Source organism: Physcomitrium patens, chromosome 25 (assembly GCF_059467195.1).
Source record: "Physcomitrium patens ecotype Gransden chromosome 25, ASM5946719v1, whole genome shotgun sequence".
NCBI classification, from domain to species: domain Eukaryota; kingdom Viridiplantae; phylum Streptophyta; class Bryopsida; order Funariales; family Funariaceae; genus Physcomitrium; species Physcomitrium patens.
Window position 1 is genome coordinate 2,940,819 of NC_143434.1, and position 23,653 is coordinate 2,964,471.

Genomic DNA, 23,653 nt, shown 5'->3' on the forward strand with positions numbered 1-23,653 from the left:
GATTTTGTCAAAGCAAAAAAGCTGCTTTGGATGTAGAGAGTAGGTCTACTAATTTATCTTCCTCCTTCATCTCATATTATTTCTTGCAAAATGTAATTGCTAAGGTTAGTAATATCACTTTGTAATTTTTTTTTTTTTTTTTTTTTTTTTTTTTTTACAACAAGTTTGAATAATGATATATTTCTAATATTATTGTGTTATGTTTCCATCTTAAAATTGGTCGTAGCTATCTTTTATAGGTTAGTTTATAAGTATCCATTTTAAGCTTATGACATTCTATAATGTATCCACAATAAGCTGTAGTTTTTTTTTTTTTTTTTTTTTTTTTAATTTTAATTCAAATTGACTGGTACTTGTCATAACTAATTGAAAAAATATTGGATTAATTTTCCTAAATTTTCTTTTTATTTGACTATATAAAGAATATATTTATATCTTGAGCTTCTTGAGTTGTTTTATGCAAATATGTTAATCTAAAAGCTTTTTAATTAGATTATAGGTAGTAGATATATCATTATATCATTGAAGTTTATTAACAATAGTAAAAAAAAGCCTTGTTTATAGGTGAAGGTTATTTTGGAAATAGATAGAGTAAGCTAGTTATTATTATGGAGCATGGAAATCTTTGGCTGCCCTACTTACTTCATAGATTCACTTCTGAGTGTTGTTGCAAATGTATCTTAAAAAAATTGACATTCACAACAATTAATAGTTGAATTTGTATTTTGTTTCTCTTTTCTTGCCACTTTGCTCATATATCTGTATGTTAAGAAATTTCTATTCAACATATTGAAGTTGTGTGATATTAACTAGTCTTTTTTTTTCAAAAATAATGCTTATTAGATTTTTTTGAAGAAACATATAAAACATGCTTTCCTACTCAAAAATTCTATCACTTATCTAATTTAGAAATGTTATGTACTAATCTTTAAAACTTTGAATAAAACAAAATTTTCATATCATATTAAATTATATCTTTTCACTCTTTTGTAAGGTAATGACCACATTTTTTGATTGAACTCCTACAACAAGCAAGTGCAAAGTTAATTCTTTCTCTACTCGTTGATGATGTTGAGCAAATGAATGACCTATAAGATCCATGATTATAAAAACTATACCAAATGTTTAAGTGTCATTGTGTACTATTCTCCAAACGACACACATGTAATGCAACAAACATCGAGTCAATCAACTTACACTACTTTGTTAATGAGTATGACAATTTTGGTCATAGTAAATTTGTCTTCTATTATACTTGTGATTACAATTCATATCAAAAAGAAACTTGCAAACAACATAACCTTCATTGTATGTAAATGCATCTAAACTATCTTTCATTTCTTCTATACTTTTAGAATACCTCTTTGTTGGTACAATCATGTGTGTCTCATTTCTTTGTTGCAAGATGCAAAGAATTGTAGAATATAGAATTTCTTCTCTTATACACACTACACTATTGTAAAAAAGAGCGAATTGCAATACAAATTAATAAGAAAAAGATTATGTAAATATATATAGATGAACCAAGGCAAAGAAAATAAAAATAGGCATTAATAGCAGCCATTGGCAAATATTGAGAATGATTGGGAACCATACAAAAAACCATAATTTTGTTAATCCAAATGTGGATTGTAAAAATAGACAATAATAGTAGCCATTGGTAACTGCTGAGAATGGTTGGAAACCATACAAAAACCATGACTTTGTTTATCCAAATGAGGATGCTGCTTTTAATGATGAAGAAGGTATGTACAATTGATGTGCCGATTTGTGATAATGGATGGGTCACTTTATCATTCCATTAATATTATATGTATATATATATATATATATATCTACACACACACTCCTCAAAGTGGAAAATATAAAAAGCCTTGCTAAATTTCATTCATGCATTCAGTTGCAACAGTATACACAACCCCAGCAAGAAATCTGCCATGTCAACCGGGTATATAGCCAGGGTATCATAAGCTCATACCAGTACAACAGCCATCACGTTTCTGAGGGTAACCAAGTTATCAATCGACACACCACAAACCCAGTATCGAACGGACATATACCGGGTTTGTGCATCCTGTACACACATCAGGTATTGAGCAGGAGGAGTTATGGTTTCTGGGCGGTGGTGAGCAAGTGCGATGGCAGCCGAAGCTTGGCGGCGCAAGGCAACGGAGCGGCTCTCGGCAGCGTCAACCCATATATCTCCGTCATGTCTACATCCTCTGGCTTCATGTCACCCGGCAACGACCAGTCGAAGGAATGCAACAGGCTCGCCAAGATGAATTGCACGGTCAGGATCCCCATCGACAACCCTGGACACACACGCCGGCCTGCGCCGAAGGGTAGCAGCTGGAAGTGCCGCCCCTTGACGTCCACGTCCTTGAGATCCGCTTGCAGAAACCGGTCCGGGTTGAAGACCAGAGGATCGTGCCATATGGCCGGGTCACGGTGGATTGCGTAGCAATTGATAAGAACGCGCGTCTTTGCGGGGAAATTGTAGCCAAACGCTTGCGAGGGTTGAGCGGACTCGCGAGGCAGTAGAAGCGCAGCTGCAGGATGGAGTCGGAATGTTTCTTTGATTATTGTGTTGAGGTAAGTGAGGTGACGGAGATCGGACTCCGTCACCATGCGGTCCCGGCCGACGACGGCGTCGAGCTCAGCTTGCGCTTTGGCCATCAGTGAAGGATGTCGAAGGAGTTCCGCCATTGCCCACTCCGATGTCAGTATAATTGTTTCTGACGCTCCCAGGAACGCGTCCTGGTTGGAGCAGCAAACGCAAGACCACCAAGGAATGGCTTAGTTCATTGATCGAAAATTCTAACAAAAGACTAAGCGAAACCTCTGCCACTGCTCTTACCAGTACGAGAGCCTTCACATGGGTATCGGTGAGCTGGATTTGGTCGTCTTTCGTTTCTATTCGGTCGAGAAGAACATGGACCATGTCATATTCCTTCATCGGCACGGGTCCTTTGGCCCTCCGTTCTCGATGCTGCACCAGGATGTCATCAATAAACGCGTCCATGCGCTCTTTCTGCTTCTTCATCTGGGCCTCGAATCCCCCCAGGTCGAGCCACTTCACGGCGGGGATATAATCCCCCGGAACGAAGGCCCCAGCCAACCGGAAGTGTGTTTGCACCAGGGTCGGAAAATCTGATTCTACGGAATCATCGAACCGTTTGTTGATGACCATCCGAGATATAACGTGTGAAATCATGTCGATCAGCTGAGATTTCAGTTCCAGCTCGCCTTTGCTGTGAATGGTGCGCAGTAGGACGATCATTTCCTCCTCTCGGATGTGTCGGGACGCTTCCAAACGCGCCGGGCTGGCGAGCTCCATCGTGAAGATCTTTTTTAAGTTCCGCCAGCTTGGACTCGATTCCTGGAACGCAACATCTGACCCACGAAACAATGCATGAGCCTGAGGACTGTCTGTCAGCCAAAAAGAATCGCTGAGGCATTGGTAGTAGTTGCTACTGGTTCGGAATCAACGCACCTTGACCGCCGTAAAGCAAATATTGGCTCTGGGATGAATAGTGCCGCGACCCGAAGTTTGCATCCAGAGTCTTTAGGAATTCTTTAGCCGTTTCGGGGGACGTCGCAACAACGTATGGTTTGTTACCAAGACGTAAGGACATCAATGGGCCGTATTTGTCCGCCAGTTTCCATAAAGAGATGTGTGGGTTTGCGCCGAGGAAATGCATGTGGCCAACTAACGGCAGACCTGGCGGCCCTGGCGGCTGGTGTGGCCAAGTAAGCAACCTTCTCACCAATAGAATGACTACCAACACCGTCGCGACGTAATACACCTGCAGGATTACAAGACCACATAGTTCACAACTCCAAATATACCAACACTGCACAAGTTAAGGGAATGTGCTGGGAGGTTATATGTCCACTGTAGTTTCAGGGAAGCTAAAATCCAATCGAGGGGACGCAAACCTGAAAATCTTCGACATTTTTCAACGTGGGCACGGCAAATGCAGCCATGGCTACGAAGAATGTTTTATAAACACTGTGGATCCAATCTTAAACGATGTCAAATGCGACCGTCAGCTCCTCGTCCACCCCACGAAACTAATCCTCCCCAAACTCCCCAGAACTGCAACTAATCTTTGCCTGTTGGCATCAAACCCGAGAATCCAAATTCTGAAACGATCCGAAAGATCAACACTGTTTCAACTCAGGTGCCAGGGAGATACCGCACCAAGACCATCCACCTTGCATTCTACGAGAAAAGCTGTCGTTGAGGTATGGTGCTCTTCCCAGGTCCTCCGAATTCGAAAATAATGCACCTGTGTTTATGGTGTTAGAGTCCGCTCCGAGAATACTAGGTGGACAGACCTTCTGCAACCATCGACCTGACAGTTTGATGAAGGTGCACAGCACAATCTGCGTCACACTTTCTAAACTCACGGCACTGTGCTTGCGGCTGGAGTAAAGGTTACGTTACACGTGGCATAGGAATGTCTTCAATAATCTTTTTGTATAATATGTAAGCTTAATTTTGAATTAGACTTTGTTTCTTCTAGTGCTATTAATGACTTCCTTGACCAAAACTTGAACTATATAAATATTACATAAATATTATTTTTTGAGAAATACTGATATAGTTTCATTTCTAAAAGTAAAATATCTAAACATTAATTAATATCTAATTTTTAAACATTACTATGAAACCAATGAGAAAAAATATTCTGAAGTAATTTGATACTTGATATATCAAATTTCATAATGCTAAACAAAAAAGATATAAAAACTAAAATTTTAATGATTTAAAATTAAATTTTTGGTAAAGTGTAGCTTGTACAAGACATTATGATATATTGCATAGTATAATGAAATAATAAGAAAAAAAATTATCAATAAAAATTTCAGTACATTTAGTAAGAATATATGTTTAAATATCATATTAATTATAGTAGAGTAATATATATGAAATAAGTTATATATACTCTATTTTAAAAATAATTATAAATATGTATTAGAACTTTTATGTAATATACTTACATAACTAAAAAGAATAAGTAAATATGTTTGAACAGATAAGAAATTTTTTTATTAAATACTTAAAATTTATTTATATCTAGATTTATTATTTTTTTTTATTAATGACTCAATTAACATGTAATTTTTTTACATTCAATTGTTCAAAGTGTTTCAAATTGATATATATATATATATATATATATATATATATGTATGTATGTATTAATCAATAAATTTATATATATTAATCAATATGTTTATTATGCTTTATATTTTATTCTTGTAAAATTTAGCTTAGTATTTATATTTTTATGATGATTCTTTAATTTTAGTATAACATTACAATATAAATAATAGAGGATGGTTTATAGAATAAAAAATATATTACAATCTTAATTTCTAAATATATTGTATTTTCTTGATAAAAAAGTAGCATATATATATATATATATATATATATATATATATATAAGTTTTAAATTTTTGTTAAAATAATTTATTTTGAATTCTTTTCAAATTTATATCTAGTAATCTTAAAACATGATAATGAATACTGAGATTTTATTTTGTTTAGATTTTGAACGTTTTTAGTAATTTATCAGAAATAATAACATAAATAATTTTTTAATATCTAAATGTTATAGCATTTTAGCTTAAGAATATATATATATATATATATATATATATATTAAAAATATAATATTATGTAGATTAAAAAGTTTAAATTATTAATTTAGTTAATAATTTATAACTTAATTTGATAGTACCTAAATTACTTGTTTAAAATAGTATAAAAATCAACATGGTCATAGCATTTATTTTCTTCTTAAAAAGTATTATATACTAAAAAAATATAAAATAGATATTTTTAATTTATTTAAAATAATTTTCATACAAAAATTCTTATTTATCAAAATAAGCCTCATTTATGTTTGTAATAAACTTTTTAGTAACCATCTATTTTATGTGATTTATTTTATTGTGAATAATGTGATTCACTACATTTTTTTACTTTATCAATTGATTGTTTGTCAACTATTTTTAATGGCCCCTGCACCAAAATGTCATTATTAATATTATTTATGAAAGATCATTCTTATAGGGATCAATAATAAGAAAAGCTTTTATCATCAAAAATGGTAACAATTACAAGTATTACAATTGTGACCTTTCTTGTAATACTTTCCGCCAGTAAGTTGATCTCTAAGATCAACCTTTCATCAACTATGGAGATGGATGTTGCACAAGTAGCTTGATTTTTTAATTTTGTAAGATGGAAGACTGGCACCATTTACGTTGAATATGTCCACATCTACAAGCACTATAATATCACCATAGACTTAAAGGAGTGTGCTTGTTAAGTACAAGGAATAAAAAAAATAAATTAGAAATTTTGCACAACTTTATTACTCTTGCATATAGATGAATATAAGGAATTTGATATGTGGAAAAAATGTCACTACATTGAGTAAGCCATCTTTAAATTGCTTCAAGTTGATGTGAAAGTTGTACTTAGAACCATCATCTTGCACGGATGGACACATGCCAACAAGATTGATTTTTTTTTTTTTTTTTTTTGTTGTTTTTGAAGTGATATGAAGAAAATGTCCTTTTAAAATAGGAATCCAATGCTTTCCAACAAGATAAGGGTCGCTTGATTTGGAGTAAGGGCGAAATTTTGGTAAAATTTTGAGTATTCAAGGATTGGCTGCCTTCGCAATTTAGATCATCCACCTTTGAAAAAGCATTACTCATTCTAATTGGATTATTGTGAAAATTGGAATATAAGTGCATCTTCAAGCTGAGCTTCTAATGGCATAAATTTTACTGAATTTAAAGATGAATTGAATTTTTGGTTAATTTCCAAGTGGAGGGAGGTTGCTTGCTATGGTAGTCTTAGTCACTCAACTTTGAAGGAGCATTTCTTACGGCTTAGATACTAGCTTTAATTTAAATTTATTGGAAAAAAAGTGCCTTTAAGTAAATTTTGCAACAAATTAAAAATCATTTAATTTGAAGCTGATCACATGTTTTGAAATTTTTTGGAGTAGAAAGGATTTATTGCCCTCAATTCTTAGGTGTTATCAAGATACATTTGCTTTTGTTTCTCTTTAGTCCTACTTTTACTTCAGTTTTTATAATAATTTGTGACTTTCATATTTTAACTTATGAATTTTAATTTTTAAGTTTTAATCTTAATCTTCTTTTTTTTATTTTTAACTTTTAGTTTTAACTTATATTTTTAATTTATATTTTTAATTTTTAATCCATGTATTTCTAATGATTACTAAATTCATTGGTTGCATATCCTAAGTAAATTGTAGTGTTCCATTCTTCTTTTGTACTATGAACTAATAGCTAGAATATGGTGCAAATGATGGTTCTAAGATCTTCATTTGTATCTTTTCTTTCAAAAGTTCCATAAATTTGGATTGATGCACTCGAGGTATTTTAATTGGCTTTAAATCCAAAAGAGCATGTGGAATTATAAATATAATTATAGATGCTATAATACTTAGATCCACATATCCAATCTGTAAGGATTCAAAAGCAAAAATCCTTCAATAATAAATCCAATTTGCTTTATAATTTATTGTTGGCTGATTGAAAAAATAACTCTACCTCATGATTTTGAAGTATAAGCTTTTTCATTAGAGATGATTGAAGAAATTGTTTGTCAAACTCTCTAAATAACTTTGCTGCAATCAACTCCTTGTTGGATTTATTAATCCATTCCATCAATGATTTTTTTGTTATTCTTTCAGTATCCTCCAAAAAATATTCTTCTTTTAGTTGAAGGGTATAATCGTCCCATTTTTCTACATGGATTTGAATAAATTCTTTTTTATGCTCTCATAGCTCTAGTACAATTACAAGCTTAAATATAAGGACCATTTCCTTCTTTGATACCTTATTGCACTCCATCTCTTCAGAATATTATTTCAAATATCTGGTAATGTTTCTCCCATCAAATTGATTTAATAAACCAACAACAAATTCTAAAGCTTTGGTAGCTATTGCTTCTTTGTGATCCATTTCTTTTTGTTGTTGCATATAAAAAGAAAATGCTTAAAACATTTGAATTGTAGCAAGATGAAGTTGTAATGGTGATTCCTTAGTACAATTTCCACTACCACTTACTTATTCTTTAGCTATAATAGAAAGCCAAAAATATTTCTTTAAAATTCACTATCTTAGATGTTTTACGTCAAATTCACCAGTTGTCCAATAGAGTGATTTTTTATTTGAGAATATATCGGATACTTATTTGTAGAGAATTCAGCTTTAATTTATTGACCAACTTCTAATAAATAATATATTTTAATTATAAAGGCCAAATAAATATAATAATATAAAAATATTCTACTAATAAAAATCTTTTATATTTAATAAACTTTATATATAAGGCTTTTTAAATCATCTAGAAATTCCTTAATATCCTTTGCTATACCAAATCATAACTAAATCATTGATAGATAAGCTTGATTTCCAATAAGCTCAAGGAAAGTCTATAATCTTATTACAAAAATCCACTTTTATATCAAAATTTTGCCATAGCTCCATATCTCCATTTTTAACATATATACAAAGTCTTTGCTTCCAAAATCCCCTATATTTTATATAAAATATCTAAATTGTAGTAAAGCCCTTTCAAAACATATTTTTCATTCATACAAGTTTTCTTCTCCAAACTTTAGAAATTTCTATATCTCTTAATCCAACTATTCAATTTTTTAAAAATTTCTAGATAATCTAAATTTTATCCTTAAGATTTACTACAAAAAAAACTATTTTTTGGAATATTAAAAATCTAATAAAAATCGTCTTGCATCTTAAAAATCCTAGCAGGTGCTTTAAACCCTAATTTACAAGCACTTGATTACTATTTTTCCTATATCTCAAAATTCCAAGATTCAAATGTTACAAAATTTTTGTATAAAGTTTAATAACATGATAACACACATTTTTGGAAAAGTTTAGCTAAAATCTTATCAAATTATTCAAGATATAGTTCAAAATACAGCCATTAGTAAATCGGTTTACTTGCTACCTTTAGATTACAAGTGCTAACTTCAACTATCTATAATCTCTTCATTTTAGCTTAGAATTCATCAAGAAATAAATAAAAAATATAGCCAAAAAATTTCTCTTTTCAACTTTAGTTGCCAATCCTTTATTGCTTTCTGTATGCATATGTTAAGTCAAAAAGAATGACAATAGGTACAAAATCAATACCTTAATTTTGAGTGCCTATATCTCTCTCATAAAAACTCCAAATCACTCAAAATTTGTACCAAAACTATAGCCAAAAACCTAAAATTTTTGACTTTAGCCTCTCAAGTTCAAATGCCTTTGAAAGAATAACTCTAATCCCTAATAAGACCTTAGGCAGCCTCCTTAAAATCTATTGGGCATGCCTTTTCACCGATAGCAATGGAAATTTTCATCATTCATCTCCAATCATCTATATGGATGTACTAACTATTCTTTTTGCTACCGAAATCCCTCTCCAATCCTTTTTCTTATAAGATTTATATAATATATGCCTTAAATACCAAATGAAAGAAACATAACAAGATTTTAAGTATTACCAATATCTAATGAAGGTGGCTCTAAATACATAAAACTATTATCAACATAAAATCAACTTCAATAATAGCCGTTTTAAACTAACCACTTCAAAGTATTAATCTAATTATATTTTATAAGTAATTAAAATCTAACAATGTGGCTCTTACTACATTGTATAGTAAATTATATATTAAATATTTATGTGCATTATTTTCACATAGTAGCTAAATCACAATACAACAACGGGTGAAGTGTTGTTAGAGCCTTGTTGTTATTGGAGTCTTGTTGTTGTTAGAGCCTTCTTATAATATTATTGCTCTTCATTTCAACTAGAATTGATTTGCTACTTGTGTTAAAAAAGAACTACTTTTCTTCCATCATAGCTTGGTATTACTACCTCTTAATATTGTAGTTTGTATAATATTTAGTTATTATAAGATTTATTCTTATTCAACAATCTTATTGCTTCTTACTATTGTATTAGTCTTTTTTGGCAATAGCATCATCTTCTATCAATCATTGTATTAGTTGTTTAAATGTAAATATTATAGTACATAGGTATTACTTATAAAGAATTTGATGCAAATTTTTAAGCTTTATATATATGTAAATGAGATATTAGAATGTCCTATGGATATAGATGAAAAGCTAAAATAAAATCAAGGAAATTTGAAGTACAAGCATTAATTGCCTTCAATGTCAAGTCTTTATAATTGACTCATATATATATATATATATATATATATATATATATAAGTTTACAAAAGAGATGTGGAATATTTTAGCTAAGATCTTTATGTCCTTAGGAGTTATCATTAAAATATTTTTGATGAAAAATATGTTGATGGAGAATCTATAGAGATTTTTCTTAAAGAGATTTTTTTATCTTAAAGAGAAATATTTTGAATTTGATGGTGAAATGGACAAACAAAGTATGATATTTCTTATACTTATTGCATTATTATAATCCTAAAATCTAATTTTTTTAATTGATTTTATTAAAGAAAAGAAAAGAAATCATGAAAGAATTAATGCAATGTCATATGCATACATATTTATTTCAATATTTACCTATATGATTAGGTAGAAGTAGATAAAAGTAGTTTCTTTGAATTGTATTTTATAGAAAAGCTTCTTAAAAGCTTAATAGACATAATTTTGACTATATAAATTTTTGTAGTTGATTGGTAGGTTAAAAACTTGGTAAAAAAATAAGCCATGTATTACATATGTTGATATTTTGTGAAACAAGCTAATTATGTGCCACACATATAAAAAATATTCTTTACAAGTTAAAACATATGTCTTATAATTTGGACATGTGTCAAAGATCCTATAGAATGTCGCCATGCAACTCTTAGTAAAATAGTATATATAGAGACATGAATGAAGCCTTCTTCACACTTGTCAATTCTTTTTTAGTCCTTGATTTTGTTTCAAGACTTTCTACTTTTCTTATCTTTAATTATAGCTATTTTAGTTTAATTCTATACCATCTTTGATTGATTTTCTAGTCTTTTTGAATGTGAACCAAAATTAATATTATATAGGTTGATGTAGGTGAATTATCATATTAGTATAGAATTTAATAGCTTGCTATGTTGTAAATTGAAATCAATGTTATAAAGTGATTTGAGTGTGATTTTACAATTTAGATAGAAGTTGCATTTTATATTGCTATTGTGTGTATTTAATGTGTGTGTTAAAGTTGAACATGTTTTGGATCTTTATTACATTTTATATGTATATTAAGTAATACTAATACATTTGATTTCTTTAATAACTTTCTTATTTTATCCATAGTTGATTTATTTTTATCTTTTAAGTAATTACTAATTGACCTTATGAAAATTTGGTGTCAAAGTTTTTGATGAGGATTAGTTTTTATGTGGAATTTTTATATGATTTTTTTTTTTAAAGAAAAAATAATGTATTGTATTCTTATAAGAGTTGGTCAGCAATGGATTATACTAATAATTTCAAATACTCCAAAACTTCAAGTATACATTGACATATAGAATAAAAAAAATAAAATTCAAGAATACTCATAACTTCTAGAATATCACTTCATATTACATCAAAGGTAACATGTTGTTTTATTGTTGAAACTATGCAGACAAAGCTTTGCTCCATCTACCTTAAACATATTGCAGAGAATATTTTTCAATTGCAAGATAAGTTTTACAATTATAAGTTATTTCAAATAAGTTATATCAATTCACATATTTAAAGCATTAAGATCATGGCTTTTTTTAAAAAATATTTAGAACATAAAATGTTAAAGAGCATATCTTTTTCAAAAATCATATCAAGTATTCTTTTAAGTTATAACAACATACTTGCTACTTAGGCAAATGTATTGAAAGAATAGAAAATTGTTCTAATTCTACAAGAACAACTTTTTTGCTACAAAAGCATCCTTCAAATACAAAGTGTAGAAGACAACTCAAGAGATCTTATTTTTTTCGTACTTATTAAGAAGCTCCAAAATCTAGGTTGGTAAATTGTCATTTACAACACTAAGATGATCTCTAAGACATTCAAGATATGGAAAGTCAAATAAAATTTATTAACTAAGGCAAGAAAAAATATTGGTCTATTAATCAATTAAAGTCAAAGAAAAAGAACAGAAACATTTTAGCATCAATAAATATTACTACCAAAATTAATATATCTAAAAGCCTTTAATATTATTCCAATCTAAATAATAAGTTATAAATTTTTTCTACTTTATAAATTTTAAATTTTGTATTTATGACTTCTACTTTTTTGTTGCATGCATAATCTATTTTTTTTATTACAATGAATTTTGATATGCAGATTTTGCCACCACAAAATATATGATCGATTGTTGATAATGATTTGACTCTTTTATTCCAATTGTAGGAAGCAACTAGTACATCACAATTGCTGATGATTGCATATTTTGGATTTGTAGTCAAGGTAATATTTATATAAAATAAGAAGTTTATAGTATGTCTTTACTTAGAATTTTTATTAACGTGATTTATGTCTCTTTTTTTACTAGCAATCTCTTCTCTATCGGTATTGTTTTTGAAGTTGATATCTCTTTTATTACCATCTTTAGAGCTTATAATTTTTTTATCTAAAACAAAGTATATTATTTAAATCCATTGAAATTATATAGAATTAATTAAAAAAATCTTAAAATATTTATATATAAGATTTGAATAATTTTGTAATATATTTGATTTTAAAATATAGATCTTTGATATAAAATAATATCTAATATCAAAATTTTAACTATTAGAAGAATATTTACTCATAATTATTTTTTTAATTTTATCTTAGTTAATGCAACTAAGAATCCTCTTTATATTATGGTTGCATGCCTAAAAAACATGCCAAATTGACATATTGGCATAATGAAAAAAAAAATCAAGAAGTCTATTCCAAATAAGTTTTTACATTGTAATATCTTAAAAAATTCAATGTTGAATTTATTAAGGTTTTTTAATATTTTATGTTATTCAAAAATGATGTTACATCTTACTAATGAGTTTATTTTGCAAAACAAAGTTGATATCCTTTGACTACTTTCAAAAACTATAAATATTACACATCAAGATTTATCAATTTTTATAAAATATTTTTGAACAAATCAAAGAAAAAAATATTTTAATTATATTTTTAATTTTTTTTCAAATGAAGCTATAATTTGTTATAAACTTAGTACCATTTACATCTTATAATAAAATGGTTATATCAAATAAAATAATTAAATTATTTATAAATAAGCATGATCAATGTTATATAAAAAAAATATTATTACTATAACTTTCAATAGAGGCTATAGTTACCAAGGTATGTATTTTGAATTAGAAAATTTATTCTCAAATTGATAATAAAAAATCTTTTAAAAAATTATTTGGTTACAAATGTTTTGTACTTTATTACAAAATATTTGGCTCTCTTGCTATCACGGACATATATATTTATCTACATAAAAAGTGCTAGATAGAAGATAAATATTGATAAATTTGATATTATCTTGTGGCAAAGATTTTCAAAAGCTTCATAGATGCATATTTGACTTTATGCATGTTTATAGTTGATTGATAGGTCAGAAACTTAGCCAACAAGTTAGCCATATGTTGTACATGTAGGTAGCTTGTGATATAAGCTAATGATATGGTATCCATATAAGAAGCTTGCTTTGCAAGTTAAGTCATATTTCTTGCAAATTAGACACGTGTTGGAGGTTCTAAAGAACATTTCTATATAGCTCTTAGTTAGATAGTATATGTAAAAATAAGAATAAAGCCTTATTCACTCTTATCAATGCCTTTTTAGTCTTTAGTATCATTTCAAGACTTTTTAGTCTTCTTGTCTTTGGCAATAGCCATTCTAATTTAATATTATACCATCTTTGAGTGATTTTTTAGTCTTTTTGAATAACACAAGAATTTATTGGCCTTTTAATTCTTTGAAATATATATATCCTTGATACTTATACTTATACACATTTATAAATATAAATAGACTAAATTTGGATTTAAGAGTATTCTAATAATTTTTGTTGATTATTTTGTATTAGATATGGCTTAGAAGTTCTAGAACACTATCTTCAATATAATTTTTGAAAGCTCTAATATGAAATTTGATAAAATATCTTAAATCTATATATTTTACTTACTTCTTGTTTTTGATTTTTTATTGCTTTTAATTATTGATTTTGATTATCTTTCTTCTTTAGAAATGTTGCAAAAAAGACCACTATTCTAGAATCATATCTTATCTTCAAAGTATAATTAAATATATCTCTATTTGAATTATAATAAAAAAAATTAATTTTAAATTTTTCTAAATTAGTACAAGATTTTCAAGTAAGAAAAGTTAATGATCCTTTATTCAATCCTATTTCTACTTCTTATACTAACTTGACTCAAGATTTTTTAATTTTATCTTAATATCAAAGTTATTATTCTATGCCAAATACTTTAAATACTACTCTTTGTGCCACATCTTCTTTTACAACAAATGCTTCTATTTATCTTCATTCAGAATCTACATCTTATCTTGAGGCTATTGGTAATCATTTTTTTGAACCACAAACATAAGTAAAGGCACTTGTCTCTATTCAAGCCACCTTATCATTATAAAATAAAAAAACTATCTATTATAACTAGGTTCACAAAATCAACTGTAACTCTAATGATAAATTTTAAGAATATAAGGTTCAATTTACAGTAAAATATTTTATTCAAAAATAATGTATAAATTATAACAAAACTTTTAGCTTGCTTGTCGAATATTATTTTATTTGTGTATTTTTTGCTATTGCTTGTATTCATGATATAGAGCTCTAATAATTTGACATTAGTACTACCTTCTTAAATTACCATCTATATAAATAAATAAATAAATAAATAAATTATATGCATTAACCAAAAGAGTTTGAATAACCACAAGAGTTGCATTAGTTATGTATTTTCTTTAGTTGGTAGAACCATATCATAGAACAATCAATAGCAACTATGTACCACAAACTCCATGACTCTTACTCAACTTTTAGCAATAGCAAAGATAATAAAAAAATCCATTTAATTATCTTATCTCTTATATAATATTGCAATACCTCAATTCTCACTAATGATTATTTCATGCAACAATTAAAGAATAATAGCTCTTGACAAGAACTATGTTTTTTATAAACAAATAAAACATATTGAAATAAAATAATTCTTTATCCATGAGCTCTAGGAGAAACAAAAAATTGAATTCACTTATATTTTGATATCAAACCAGATTGCTAACATTCTTACTAAGGTTCTTCTCTAAGATTGTTTTATTCAACTCCATTCCTTATTGGGCATAATTACTTTTATTGCTAACTTAGTGGGAGATAAAATATAACATTTGGTTGTCTAAAGTCAACATGAACAAGTGGGAGTAAATACTACATGTAAATGTAAAATAAGGAGTGTATAGATTGATATACAAAGTAGAATGGCTAATCTTTTATGTTGAATCATTCCGTGATCATAGAGATTATTGGCTCATTGTGCAGAATCTTGATGACAATACCCTAAAGTAATTTGATTGCAATTGCACAGTTGAAATAGTGGTCACATTTTGTCTTGCTAATCTGTGTGTGTGTTAAACTTCAGATGCTTGCAGCTTAAGTCATTGGATACCTAAAACGTGGCATGTTACAGCCGTCATTTTTCGTCATCTCACAAGCAGCCCACGCCTCGCCATTATCAATGCTCTAAACAGATCCCGATCTTCATATACGCGCCCAGCCTTCCTGTCTATTCCAAACCGCCTTCCACATCCCCTACACGAATCGTTTCAACTACGAATATGACAGACTCAGAGCTTCAGGATAAGTGACCAGGAATCATAGCCATGATTCCCGCTCGACCACAACCAGAGGGTTACAAACAACAAGAGAAATTGCATTCGACCCGGATAGCTAGACCACGATAAATTTCCTACTGTCAGAGATAGTGAAAGAGTGAGGGAGAGAGAGAGAGGACACTGTGCCACCAACGGCGACGTGAGAGCGATTGAGGAAGACACAATTGCAAGCGGAAGGCTGGTCCTAACGTACCATTCAAATCGCCCTCTCCCTCCCCCTCTCCCTGTAGTCGTCCATCTCCCAAGGTAGGCGGTTTTCAGGATCACTCCAAAGCCTTTCAACTGCAGTTGTTGTCGCGGGAGGCTCCACCATGTAGTTTTTAGCACGACTCTTGTTGACTGGGCTGCCGGTTTATATGACATGGTTGACGGCATTCTCATTGTCGTTGAATATCGGGGCTCTGTTTGTTACCTCTCGAAGACCCCATAGGAAAGTATTGGATGCCTCCTGGTCGTTTTGTCCGAATTGCCTACGCATATGTTCCAAAGTACCATTGTACTCGCGAAGTAACCGTTTCGAAGAGGACATTGAGAGTCAGTGTCAGTGTAAGGCTGAAATAACTTCGCACAGTTTAGGGAGCATATACCGCGATGCTGGTCATTTAACTATTTGGAAGGGGATAACGGATAACGTGACTCAGGACATTACACGTTAGTCAACACAACAATATGATGAACAGAGACAAGAGAATGTTTCACACAGGGACGCTGTTTCATAAGTTCGTTCCTTGTAGAGCCTCCAGGAAGCTCTTGCATTCCGTGCATCTCAAGTAATGTTAGAGTTGTGGTACACAATTGTCATTGTGTGTCTACAGATGCCCCGTATACAGATGGACCATCATAAGGTATTTCTGATAACTTATTTCTGATACCTTAAGCATTTCAGCATATAGCTAGTAGGTGTAAAAATGGAAAATAAATATTCCATGTAGGGAAAGAGTATTTTTAGTGTTTTTCCACAATTTGGTCCAAAAATGGAATTTATATAAATGTTTTAGGTGAAGATTCCCTTTGACCAATTTTCAACGTATAGGCCAATCTAGTTTCTACTAGTGGTGGATTACAAAACCAAGAATCCAACTTTAACAAAACCGTGATGTTTGGTATCTAATTATGCTATCAAATTTTATCTAATTTTGTGCTACCTACGGATGTAAATGTGTGGATGATGCAACAAAAATTCAAACATTCAATTGTAAGTAACCCATCATGTTCAAATTGGATTTTTTCCAATATTTTTCTTTATTTTTGCTCATCTCCAAATAATATCTCACACATCTTCCATCTTCCAATCCTATTCTAATAGCTCTTTAATTTGCCAATGCATAATCAACTACCATAAATATATATCATTCTATTAATAAAAAAATTAATTTTTGATAATTTGTGCATATTGATTCTAAGTACAATGAATTGTTTATATTATTCATAGTTTAATATTATTATTGATAGGCCCTTGATTTATTTCTAATTAGAAAATATCAAAACTACTTGATAATAAATTGTTGGCCTAGCAAAATTACTCAATGATAGATCAACTATCTTAAATTCTTCAAAAAAAATAATTTGGTATTTTGGATTTCATGCACTCATTTTCTATCCTTCTTTTAAATCAGTGTGCTACTACTAGAAATCAAAATAGAATCTTGACCTTGTAGCCATTAGAATTTATCATCTTGAAACTTATTTGTCAATATTTTCTAAGGATGCACTATTTCATAATAAACTATAATAATAACAACAACAACAATAATAACAAAATAAAATAAAATAATCTTAGAGATCATCTATGATGCTTTATTTTATATAATATAATTTAAATTTAAAAATTAATAAAAATGGTAATTTTATATAATCTAGTAGATTTTTATAGTATTATGTAGTAATTGGCATACAAAGTTTAAATTGTGCAAGCTATAGGCATCATATAAATTGTTTATTCTTCTCAATTGAAAGTTGAGTGATTTTCTAGGACATGGATTTTGAAGGAAAAAAAACCTCAATACACTCTTGTGTCACTCAAAAAGACTATGAAATCACTGAAAGATAATATAATATTAAACTAAAATTATTCTTACCAAAGACAGAAAGATTAACAAGTCTTAAAACAAAAATAAGGACTAGAAAGGCATTGAGAAGAATAAAGAAGGCTTCACTCTTGCCTCCATATATACTCTTAATTAGGAGCTACATGGCAATTTTCTATAAGATCTCCTAAAAACTCTTAATTATGCTCTAAAATTTAAATTTTCGTTATTTTCTTAATTTATGATAATTTAGCATGTTAGATTAGGATTTATATAAGTAGAATTTAGTTTTATATAATTTTTAGGATTTCAACCTTTGATGGTATAAATCATGGCCTAATTTTTTAAATTAGATTAATTAGGATCAAAGTGATAAGAGTTAAAAAATTAGAATAACAAATTAGTTAGTTTTAATAATTTAGAGGTTGTTAGTCACTACTATGAAGGTTGACTAAGAGCCTAAGAGTTCACCTACAAACATCTCATATGATTTAGAGTGAGTTAGAATTATGATTTTCTAAAAGATTTAATGAAATTCAATATTAATATTTTTGAGATTTTTTCAAAATTTAATAAATTCAAGTGGCATAGTCATTCTTATAATTAATAGAAGTCTTTTGAATGCAATAATGGCATTGGATTCACCTTGTGGAGTGAAGAAAATAAGATCAGCCCTCTCCTTCAAAACACGAGTGGAGCAATGAAATTCTCATTTTGAAGAATTTTACAAGAATCATCAAAATCCTTGTAGATAAATTTTTTCATAAAAATTATAATTGAACATTTACTGAGGCATACGAGTAATTGATCTTAGCATAAAAGTTATATTGAACACAATGGCAAAGTTAGATTTACCAAAAAATTCTTTCTTGATTACTTATAAGAGCCATCAACCTTAATAACAAAATTGACTTTTGGATGAATGAAGGTCATAGATTTATATTAGGGATCTTAGAGATTAAAGGTAGAAATGTGGCCACCCTTCCACAAGCCACCACTCAATTGTATAAGAGTGGCTTGGTTCTCCAAGCCCTTTTTTCTCTTTTCTTTTGGTGAAGGGCAAAGCCATGCCAAATTTTGGCCCTAAAACCTTATCTTAATTTTATTTTTGATTTTTAATTTCATTGTGAACTTGTGGTTGTGTGTGCATGGATCTTAAGTAGTGGATGGTGGTCATTGGGTTTTAAGACATATGCCATTGTGGTAGATAGCTCTCTCGGCCTCTCAAATATTTCAAGGATTTGAAGAGCCTCGGATTTCCCTCAATCAGTCATTAAATTTTTGAGTTTCAATGTGAATTTTTTTTGGTTGTATTTTTTGGTGTTAAATTTCCAACAAGGTAAGGTTCACTTGATTTGGAGTAAGGACAAAATTTTAGTAAAATTTTGAGTGCACGGGGGTCGGCTGCCTTGGCAGTTTAAATCACCCATCTTTAAAAAGGTATTTCTCTCTGCCTTCTAATTGGATTATTAAGAAATTTTGAGAGTAGGTGAATCTTTAAGCTGAGCTTCTAATGGCATAAATTTCATTGAGTTTAAAGAAAAGTTGAATTTTTGATTAATTTCCAAGTAGAGAAAGGTTTCCTTCAATGGCAGACTTGGTCACTTGAATTTGAAGGAGAATTACTTGCGACTTAGATACTGAATTGAATTTAAATTTATTAGAGCAAAAGCAACTTTAAGTTAATTTTTCAAAAAAATAAAAATTATTTAATTTAAAAATAATTACAATTAGTGGTAAATTTTTGAATAGAAAAGAGTTGTTGCCCTCAATTCTTAGATGTTATCAAGGTACCTTTGCTTTTATCTCTTTTTACTCCCACTTTTACTTCTATTTTTATAATAATTTATAACTTTTATAATTTAATTATTAACTTTTAACCTTAATCTTCTTTTCTTTAATTTTTAGTTTTACTTTTATTATTAATAACTATTACTTGAAAGGCTTAAAGTTAATTGAACCACAAATACTAAGATTTAAATTAACTTAACAATTATACATTTGAAAATTCTTTCATTCTACCTCTTGAATTTATTGTATAGCATCAATTTCATTGAGTAGTGAAATTTGGGCTCACACCTCTAAAATGTATTAACTTTGTAAGATATATATCTTAACTTGCAAGGCAAGTTTTTTATATATATGCCACATAATTAGCTTGTTTTTCAATCCATCAATATGTGATTAATTTTTTGATCAAGTTTCTAACCTATCAATCAACTACAAACACATGTAAAATCAAAGTAGCATCTATGAAGCTTCTAAGAAGCTTTTTTAAAGACTATTATGAAATAAATCTATTTTTATTTACTTCTGTTTAATCATATAGATAAACATTAGAGTAATATGTATGTATATGAAATTCACCTTCTTCTAGAGACAAGTTTCAGAAGGAGCAATTATCATATGTTGAAGAAATCTAAGATGCGGTGAATTATATTTGTTACATATTTTAATCTTTTTTCTCTTTATAGATGGTTGATAGATCATCTCAGCTATAAATAGTATATCTTATTAAGGCAAAAAGACCACCCTTTTATTTGATTTTTATTGAGGTCTTTATAACTCTCTTCAAATATAACATTTGGAACATTGTTAGGAGTCATTGCTGCTTCTAATAAAATCTCCAAACTATGGGAGTTTCTTCTAAAGTTGTGATACTAAATATATTATAACTTGCCATCTATTAAAAAAAAGATATGTCATTCTTAAGGATTTTCATCTCAATTATGTCATCTTGAAAGTTGTGAAAATTGTAATATCTTATTATTGTATTACATAAAGTCTTGCTAGAGAATGCACAAAGCACTTAATTGTGGAAGGTAGAAGGAAAATTATAAAAACAAGATTCTAAATTTAATAGAATTTATAATAATTTTAATTAAATCTCAACTATGATAATCAAGCTTTAATCAAATTCAAAATTTTTTTAAAGAAATTACAAAAGAAGCATGAAGAAATCCTAAAGAAATTCAAAAAAAATATTAGAGTAAAATTCTAAATATATCTTAAATAAATTTCAATGAAATTTTAATTTAATCTTAATTAAAATCCTATTATTTCTCAATTAAATCTTAAATAAAATCCTAATAAATTATGAAAAATCCTAAATTCTAAACAAATCCTAAATCCTAACTAATTCCTAAAGCCTAAATCAAATCCTAAAGCCTAATCAAATTTTAGTCAAATTAATCTAATCTTGGAGTAATTTAGAACTTCAATATCTATCGATTATACTATTGATCTTATTTCATATTTTACACATCTCTCAATAAATGATTTGGCAATAAGTACACAAAATTCGAATAAGATCAAATTTACCAATCAGAAGATCAATCCTAAATTTTGCTTGGGTATTGGTTGGCTTCCTATTCCAATCTAAATGTTGAACTTTAAGTACTAATATTTCCTTTTTTAACTATTGAATTGCTCTTAAAATTTACTTAAACTATTAAAAATTAAATCTAGTCTTTATACAAAAAAACTTACTTCAATTCAATTGATAAATTATAAAAGATCTTAAAAATAATAACTGATCTTTAAACTCTAATTTTTGAGACGTTAACCCAAAAAAACCTTTACACTTTTTTATCTAATTATATTATTGACTTCAAAATTTATACACACATTTACAACTAGCACACCAACACTCTATCCAAAATTTATCTATATACATACCACAAAACTCAAAAAATCCTCAAATATATAAATATAGTTTTATTTCTCAAAATCTAAGCCAATTAAGAACATTACTAACTTTAAAAATCTTCCAAAAATTGAATATTAACTTGACTAATATAAAATCAACGTTTAAATATCTCTTTATAAGTCTCCTCTCAAATCCTATTCTTTTATCTACTAATGAACCTCAAAATCACTACAAAAGCATGATTTTATCTCTCAAGGTCTAATTTTGATCCAAGTTCATAGCTGATCTTCTTTGGATATCAATATTTGATAATTTGAGGTAATTTTTACTTAAATCTATTGATAATTTTTTTTAATATATATATATATATATATATAATTACTTATCTCATTTACTTTGATTTGAGGTATTTATGCACCTATAAAGTAAATAGAAGCCCCTTCTTTAAAAGGTAGTATTAAAACTAAACCTTTTATTATCTTCTTATCATTTATCCTTATTTTTCTACTACATCTTTTTATTAGGCTCTTCTATAACAACATCCATATTTTTATTTTTCATCATATAGCAATGTTATTATATGACATCATTTAATAAGTCAACAAGTGATAGCTCTTGAATTAAATCTATTGATTGTTGGTTTTCCATCTCCTTAGCATTACAAATATACAAAAGTCACAAATAAGAATAGAAAGTAGAATGCTATCTTCTCTAAATCTTGTTTCTTTTATAGTAAAGATTTTCTATTTTTCATCTTGTTTATGATAGATGTGGTTAACGAAAAGGCTCAACTTTCTTTGCTGCACTTATAAGTTTTTTTTTACTGCCTCCCATGTGTATTCACTAATATCATATCTATGCTAATGAACAAGATATTTTAATCTATTTTGGGGTCGCCTTGAATCTAAAACTTCTTTCACCTCAAATTCTTGATTATTATCTATTTCTATAAGAAGATGTGACATTTGTCTTTTTCTTGAAATATTCATTATCTTATATGGCTCAAGAAGAAACATGTGGAATAGAAGATATATCTTTATAGACATTGGTAGATGTAATCAATAAGCAACATAATTGACTTGTTCACAAATAAGAAAAGGTCCAAGCCTACAATAGTCTAACCTATCACAAAGATAAGTAGACTTGATATTGTAAGAAAGTAGCTATATTTTGTCACCTATGATGAATTGTGGTTGTTCCTTGTAATAAGCATCTACAATAATCTTTTATTATTCTTGAACTTCTTTTAATTGGGCCTTTATTGTTGCATGTAGCTTTAACAAAAAATTTATTAAATCTTTTGCCATAGGATTATCAACTTTTGAAAGTCAAAAGCATCAAGTCATAGATGATAACCATAATTGACAAAAAAAGGTATTTGTTAAATAGAAGAATGTATTAAAGTATGATATGTAAACGTTACTAATGGCAAAAGAATTGTCTAATCATCTTGATGATAGTTAATGGTACACTTCAAATACTACTCCAAAACTTGATTCATCTATTCTATTTGTCCATCAATTTAAGGATGAAAAATTGAAGAGAGCTTTATATTCACTTTTGAAATTTAAAAAAAGATTCTCTAAAATCTTGATACAAATTGACTCGTCCTACTCAATATAATATCTTAAGGCAATCTATGATAGTGATAGATGTTATATAAAAAAAGCTTAACCATATTTTTACCTATGATAGATTTTATATATGGTATAAAATATGCCATCTTGATAAAATAATCTGTTATTACAAATATAGAAATATACAAACTTGAAACTACAAGATTTATGATAAAATCCATAGAAACAAAAGACTATATTTGTTCCAAAATAGATAATGGCTAAAAAAGTCTATAAGATCAATGACAAGGAATTTTTTATCTTAAAAAAATATCACATGATTACACAAAACCTTTGACAGCCTTCTACATTTGAGGCCACTAAAAATTTCTTGATATTAGTTCCAAAGACTTATTGTATCCAAAATGTCCAGCTGATGGAAAGTCATGACAAGCTTAAAGAACATGTAATTAAGCTGT

The 23,653-nt window shown here is 28.8% G+C and overlaps 1 protein-coding gene and 1 long non-coding RNA gene across 3 annotated transcripts; both read right to left on the reverse strand.

Moving 5' to 3' along the window:
• Positions 1-1,863: 1,863 nt before the first annotated feature.
• Positions 1,864-4,300, reverse strand: LOC112278314 (flavonoid 3'-monooxygenase). Its single transcript, XM_024511590.3, has 4 exons — positions 3,940-4,300; positions 3,494-3,806; positions 2,858-3,393; positions 1,864-2,757 (listed from the first exon to the last, which is right to left on the reverse strand). The coding sequence occupies exons 1-4, from the start codon at positions 3,985-3,987 to the stop codon at positions 2,107-2,109; spliced, it is 1,548 nt and encodes a 515-aa protein (XP_024367358.1). The 5' UTR covers positions 3,988-4,300; the 3' UTR covers positions 1,864-2,106.
• Positions 4,301-15,208: 10,908 nt separating this feature from the next.
• LOC149986259 (uncharacterized) lies at positions 15,209-16,502 on the reverse strand. 2 transcript variants are annotated; one of them, XR_016500981.1, is made up of 2 exons: positions 16,136-16,502; positions 15,209-15,847 (listed from the first exon to the last, which is right to left on the reverse strand). It is a non-coding gene; the product is annotated as an uncharacterized LOC149986259 (long non-coding RNA). The 2 variants fall into 2 exon arrangements; XR_016500980.1 differs by having other exon boundaries at positions 15,209-15,859.
• Positions 16,503-23,653: the final 7,151 nt, after the last annotated feature.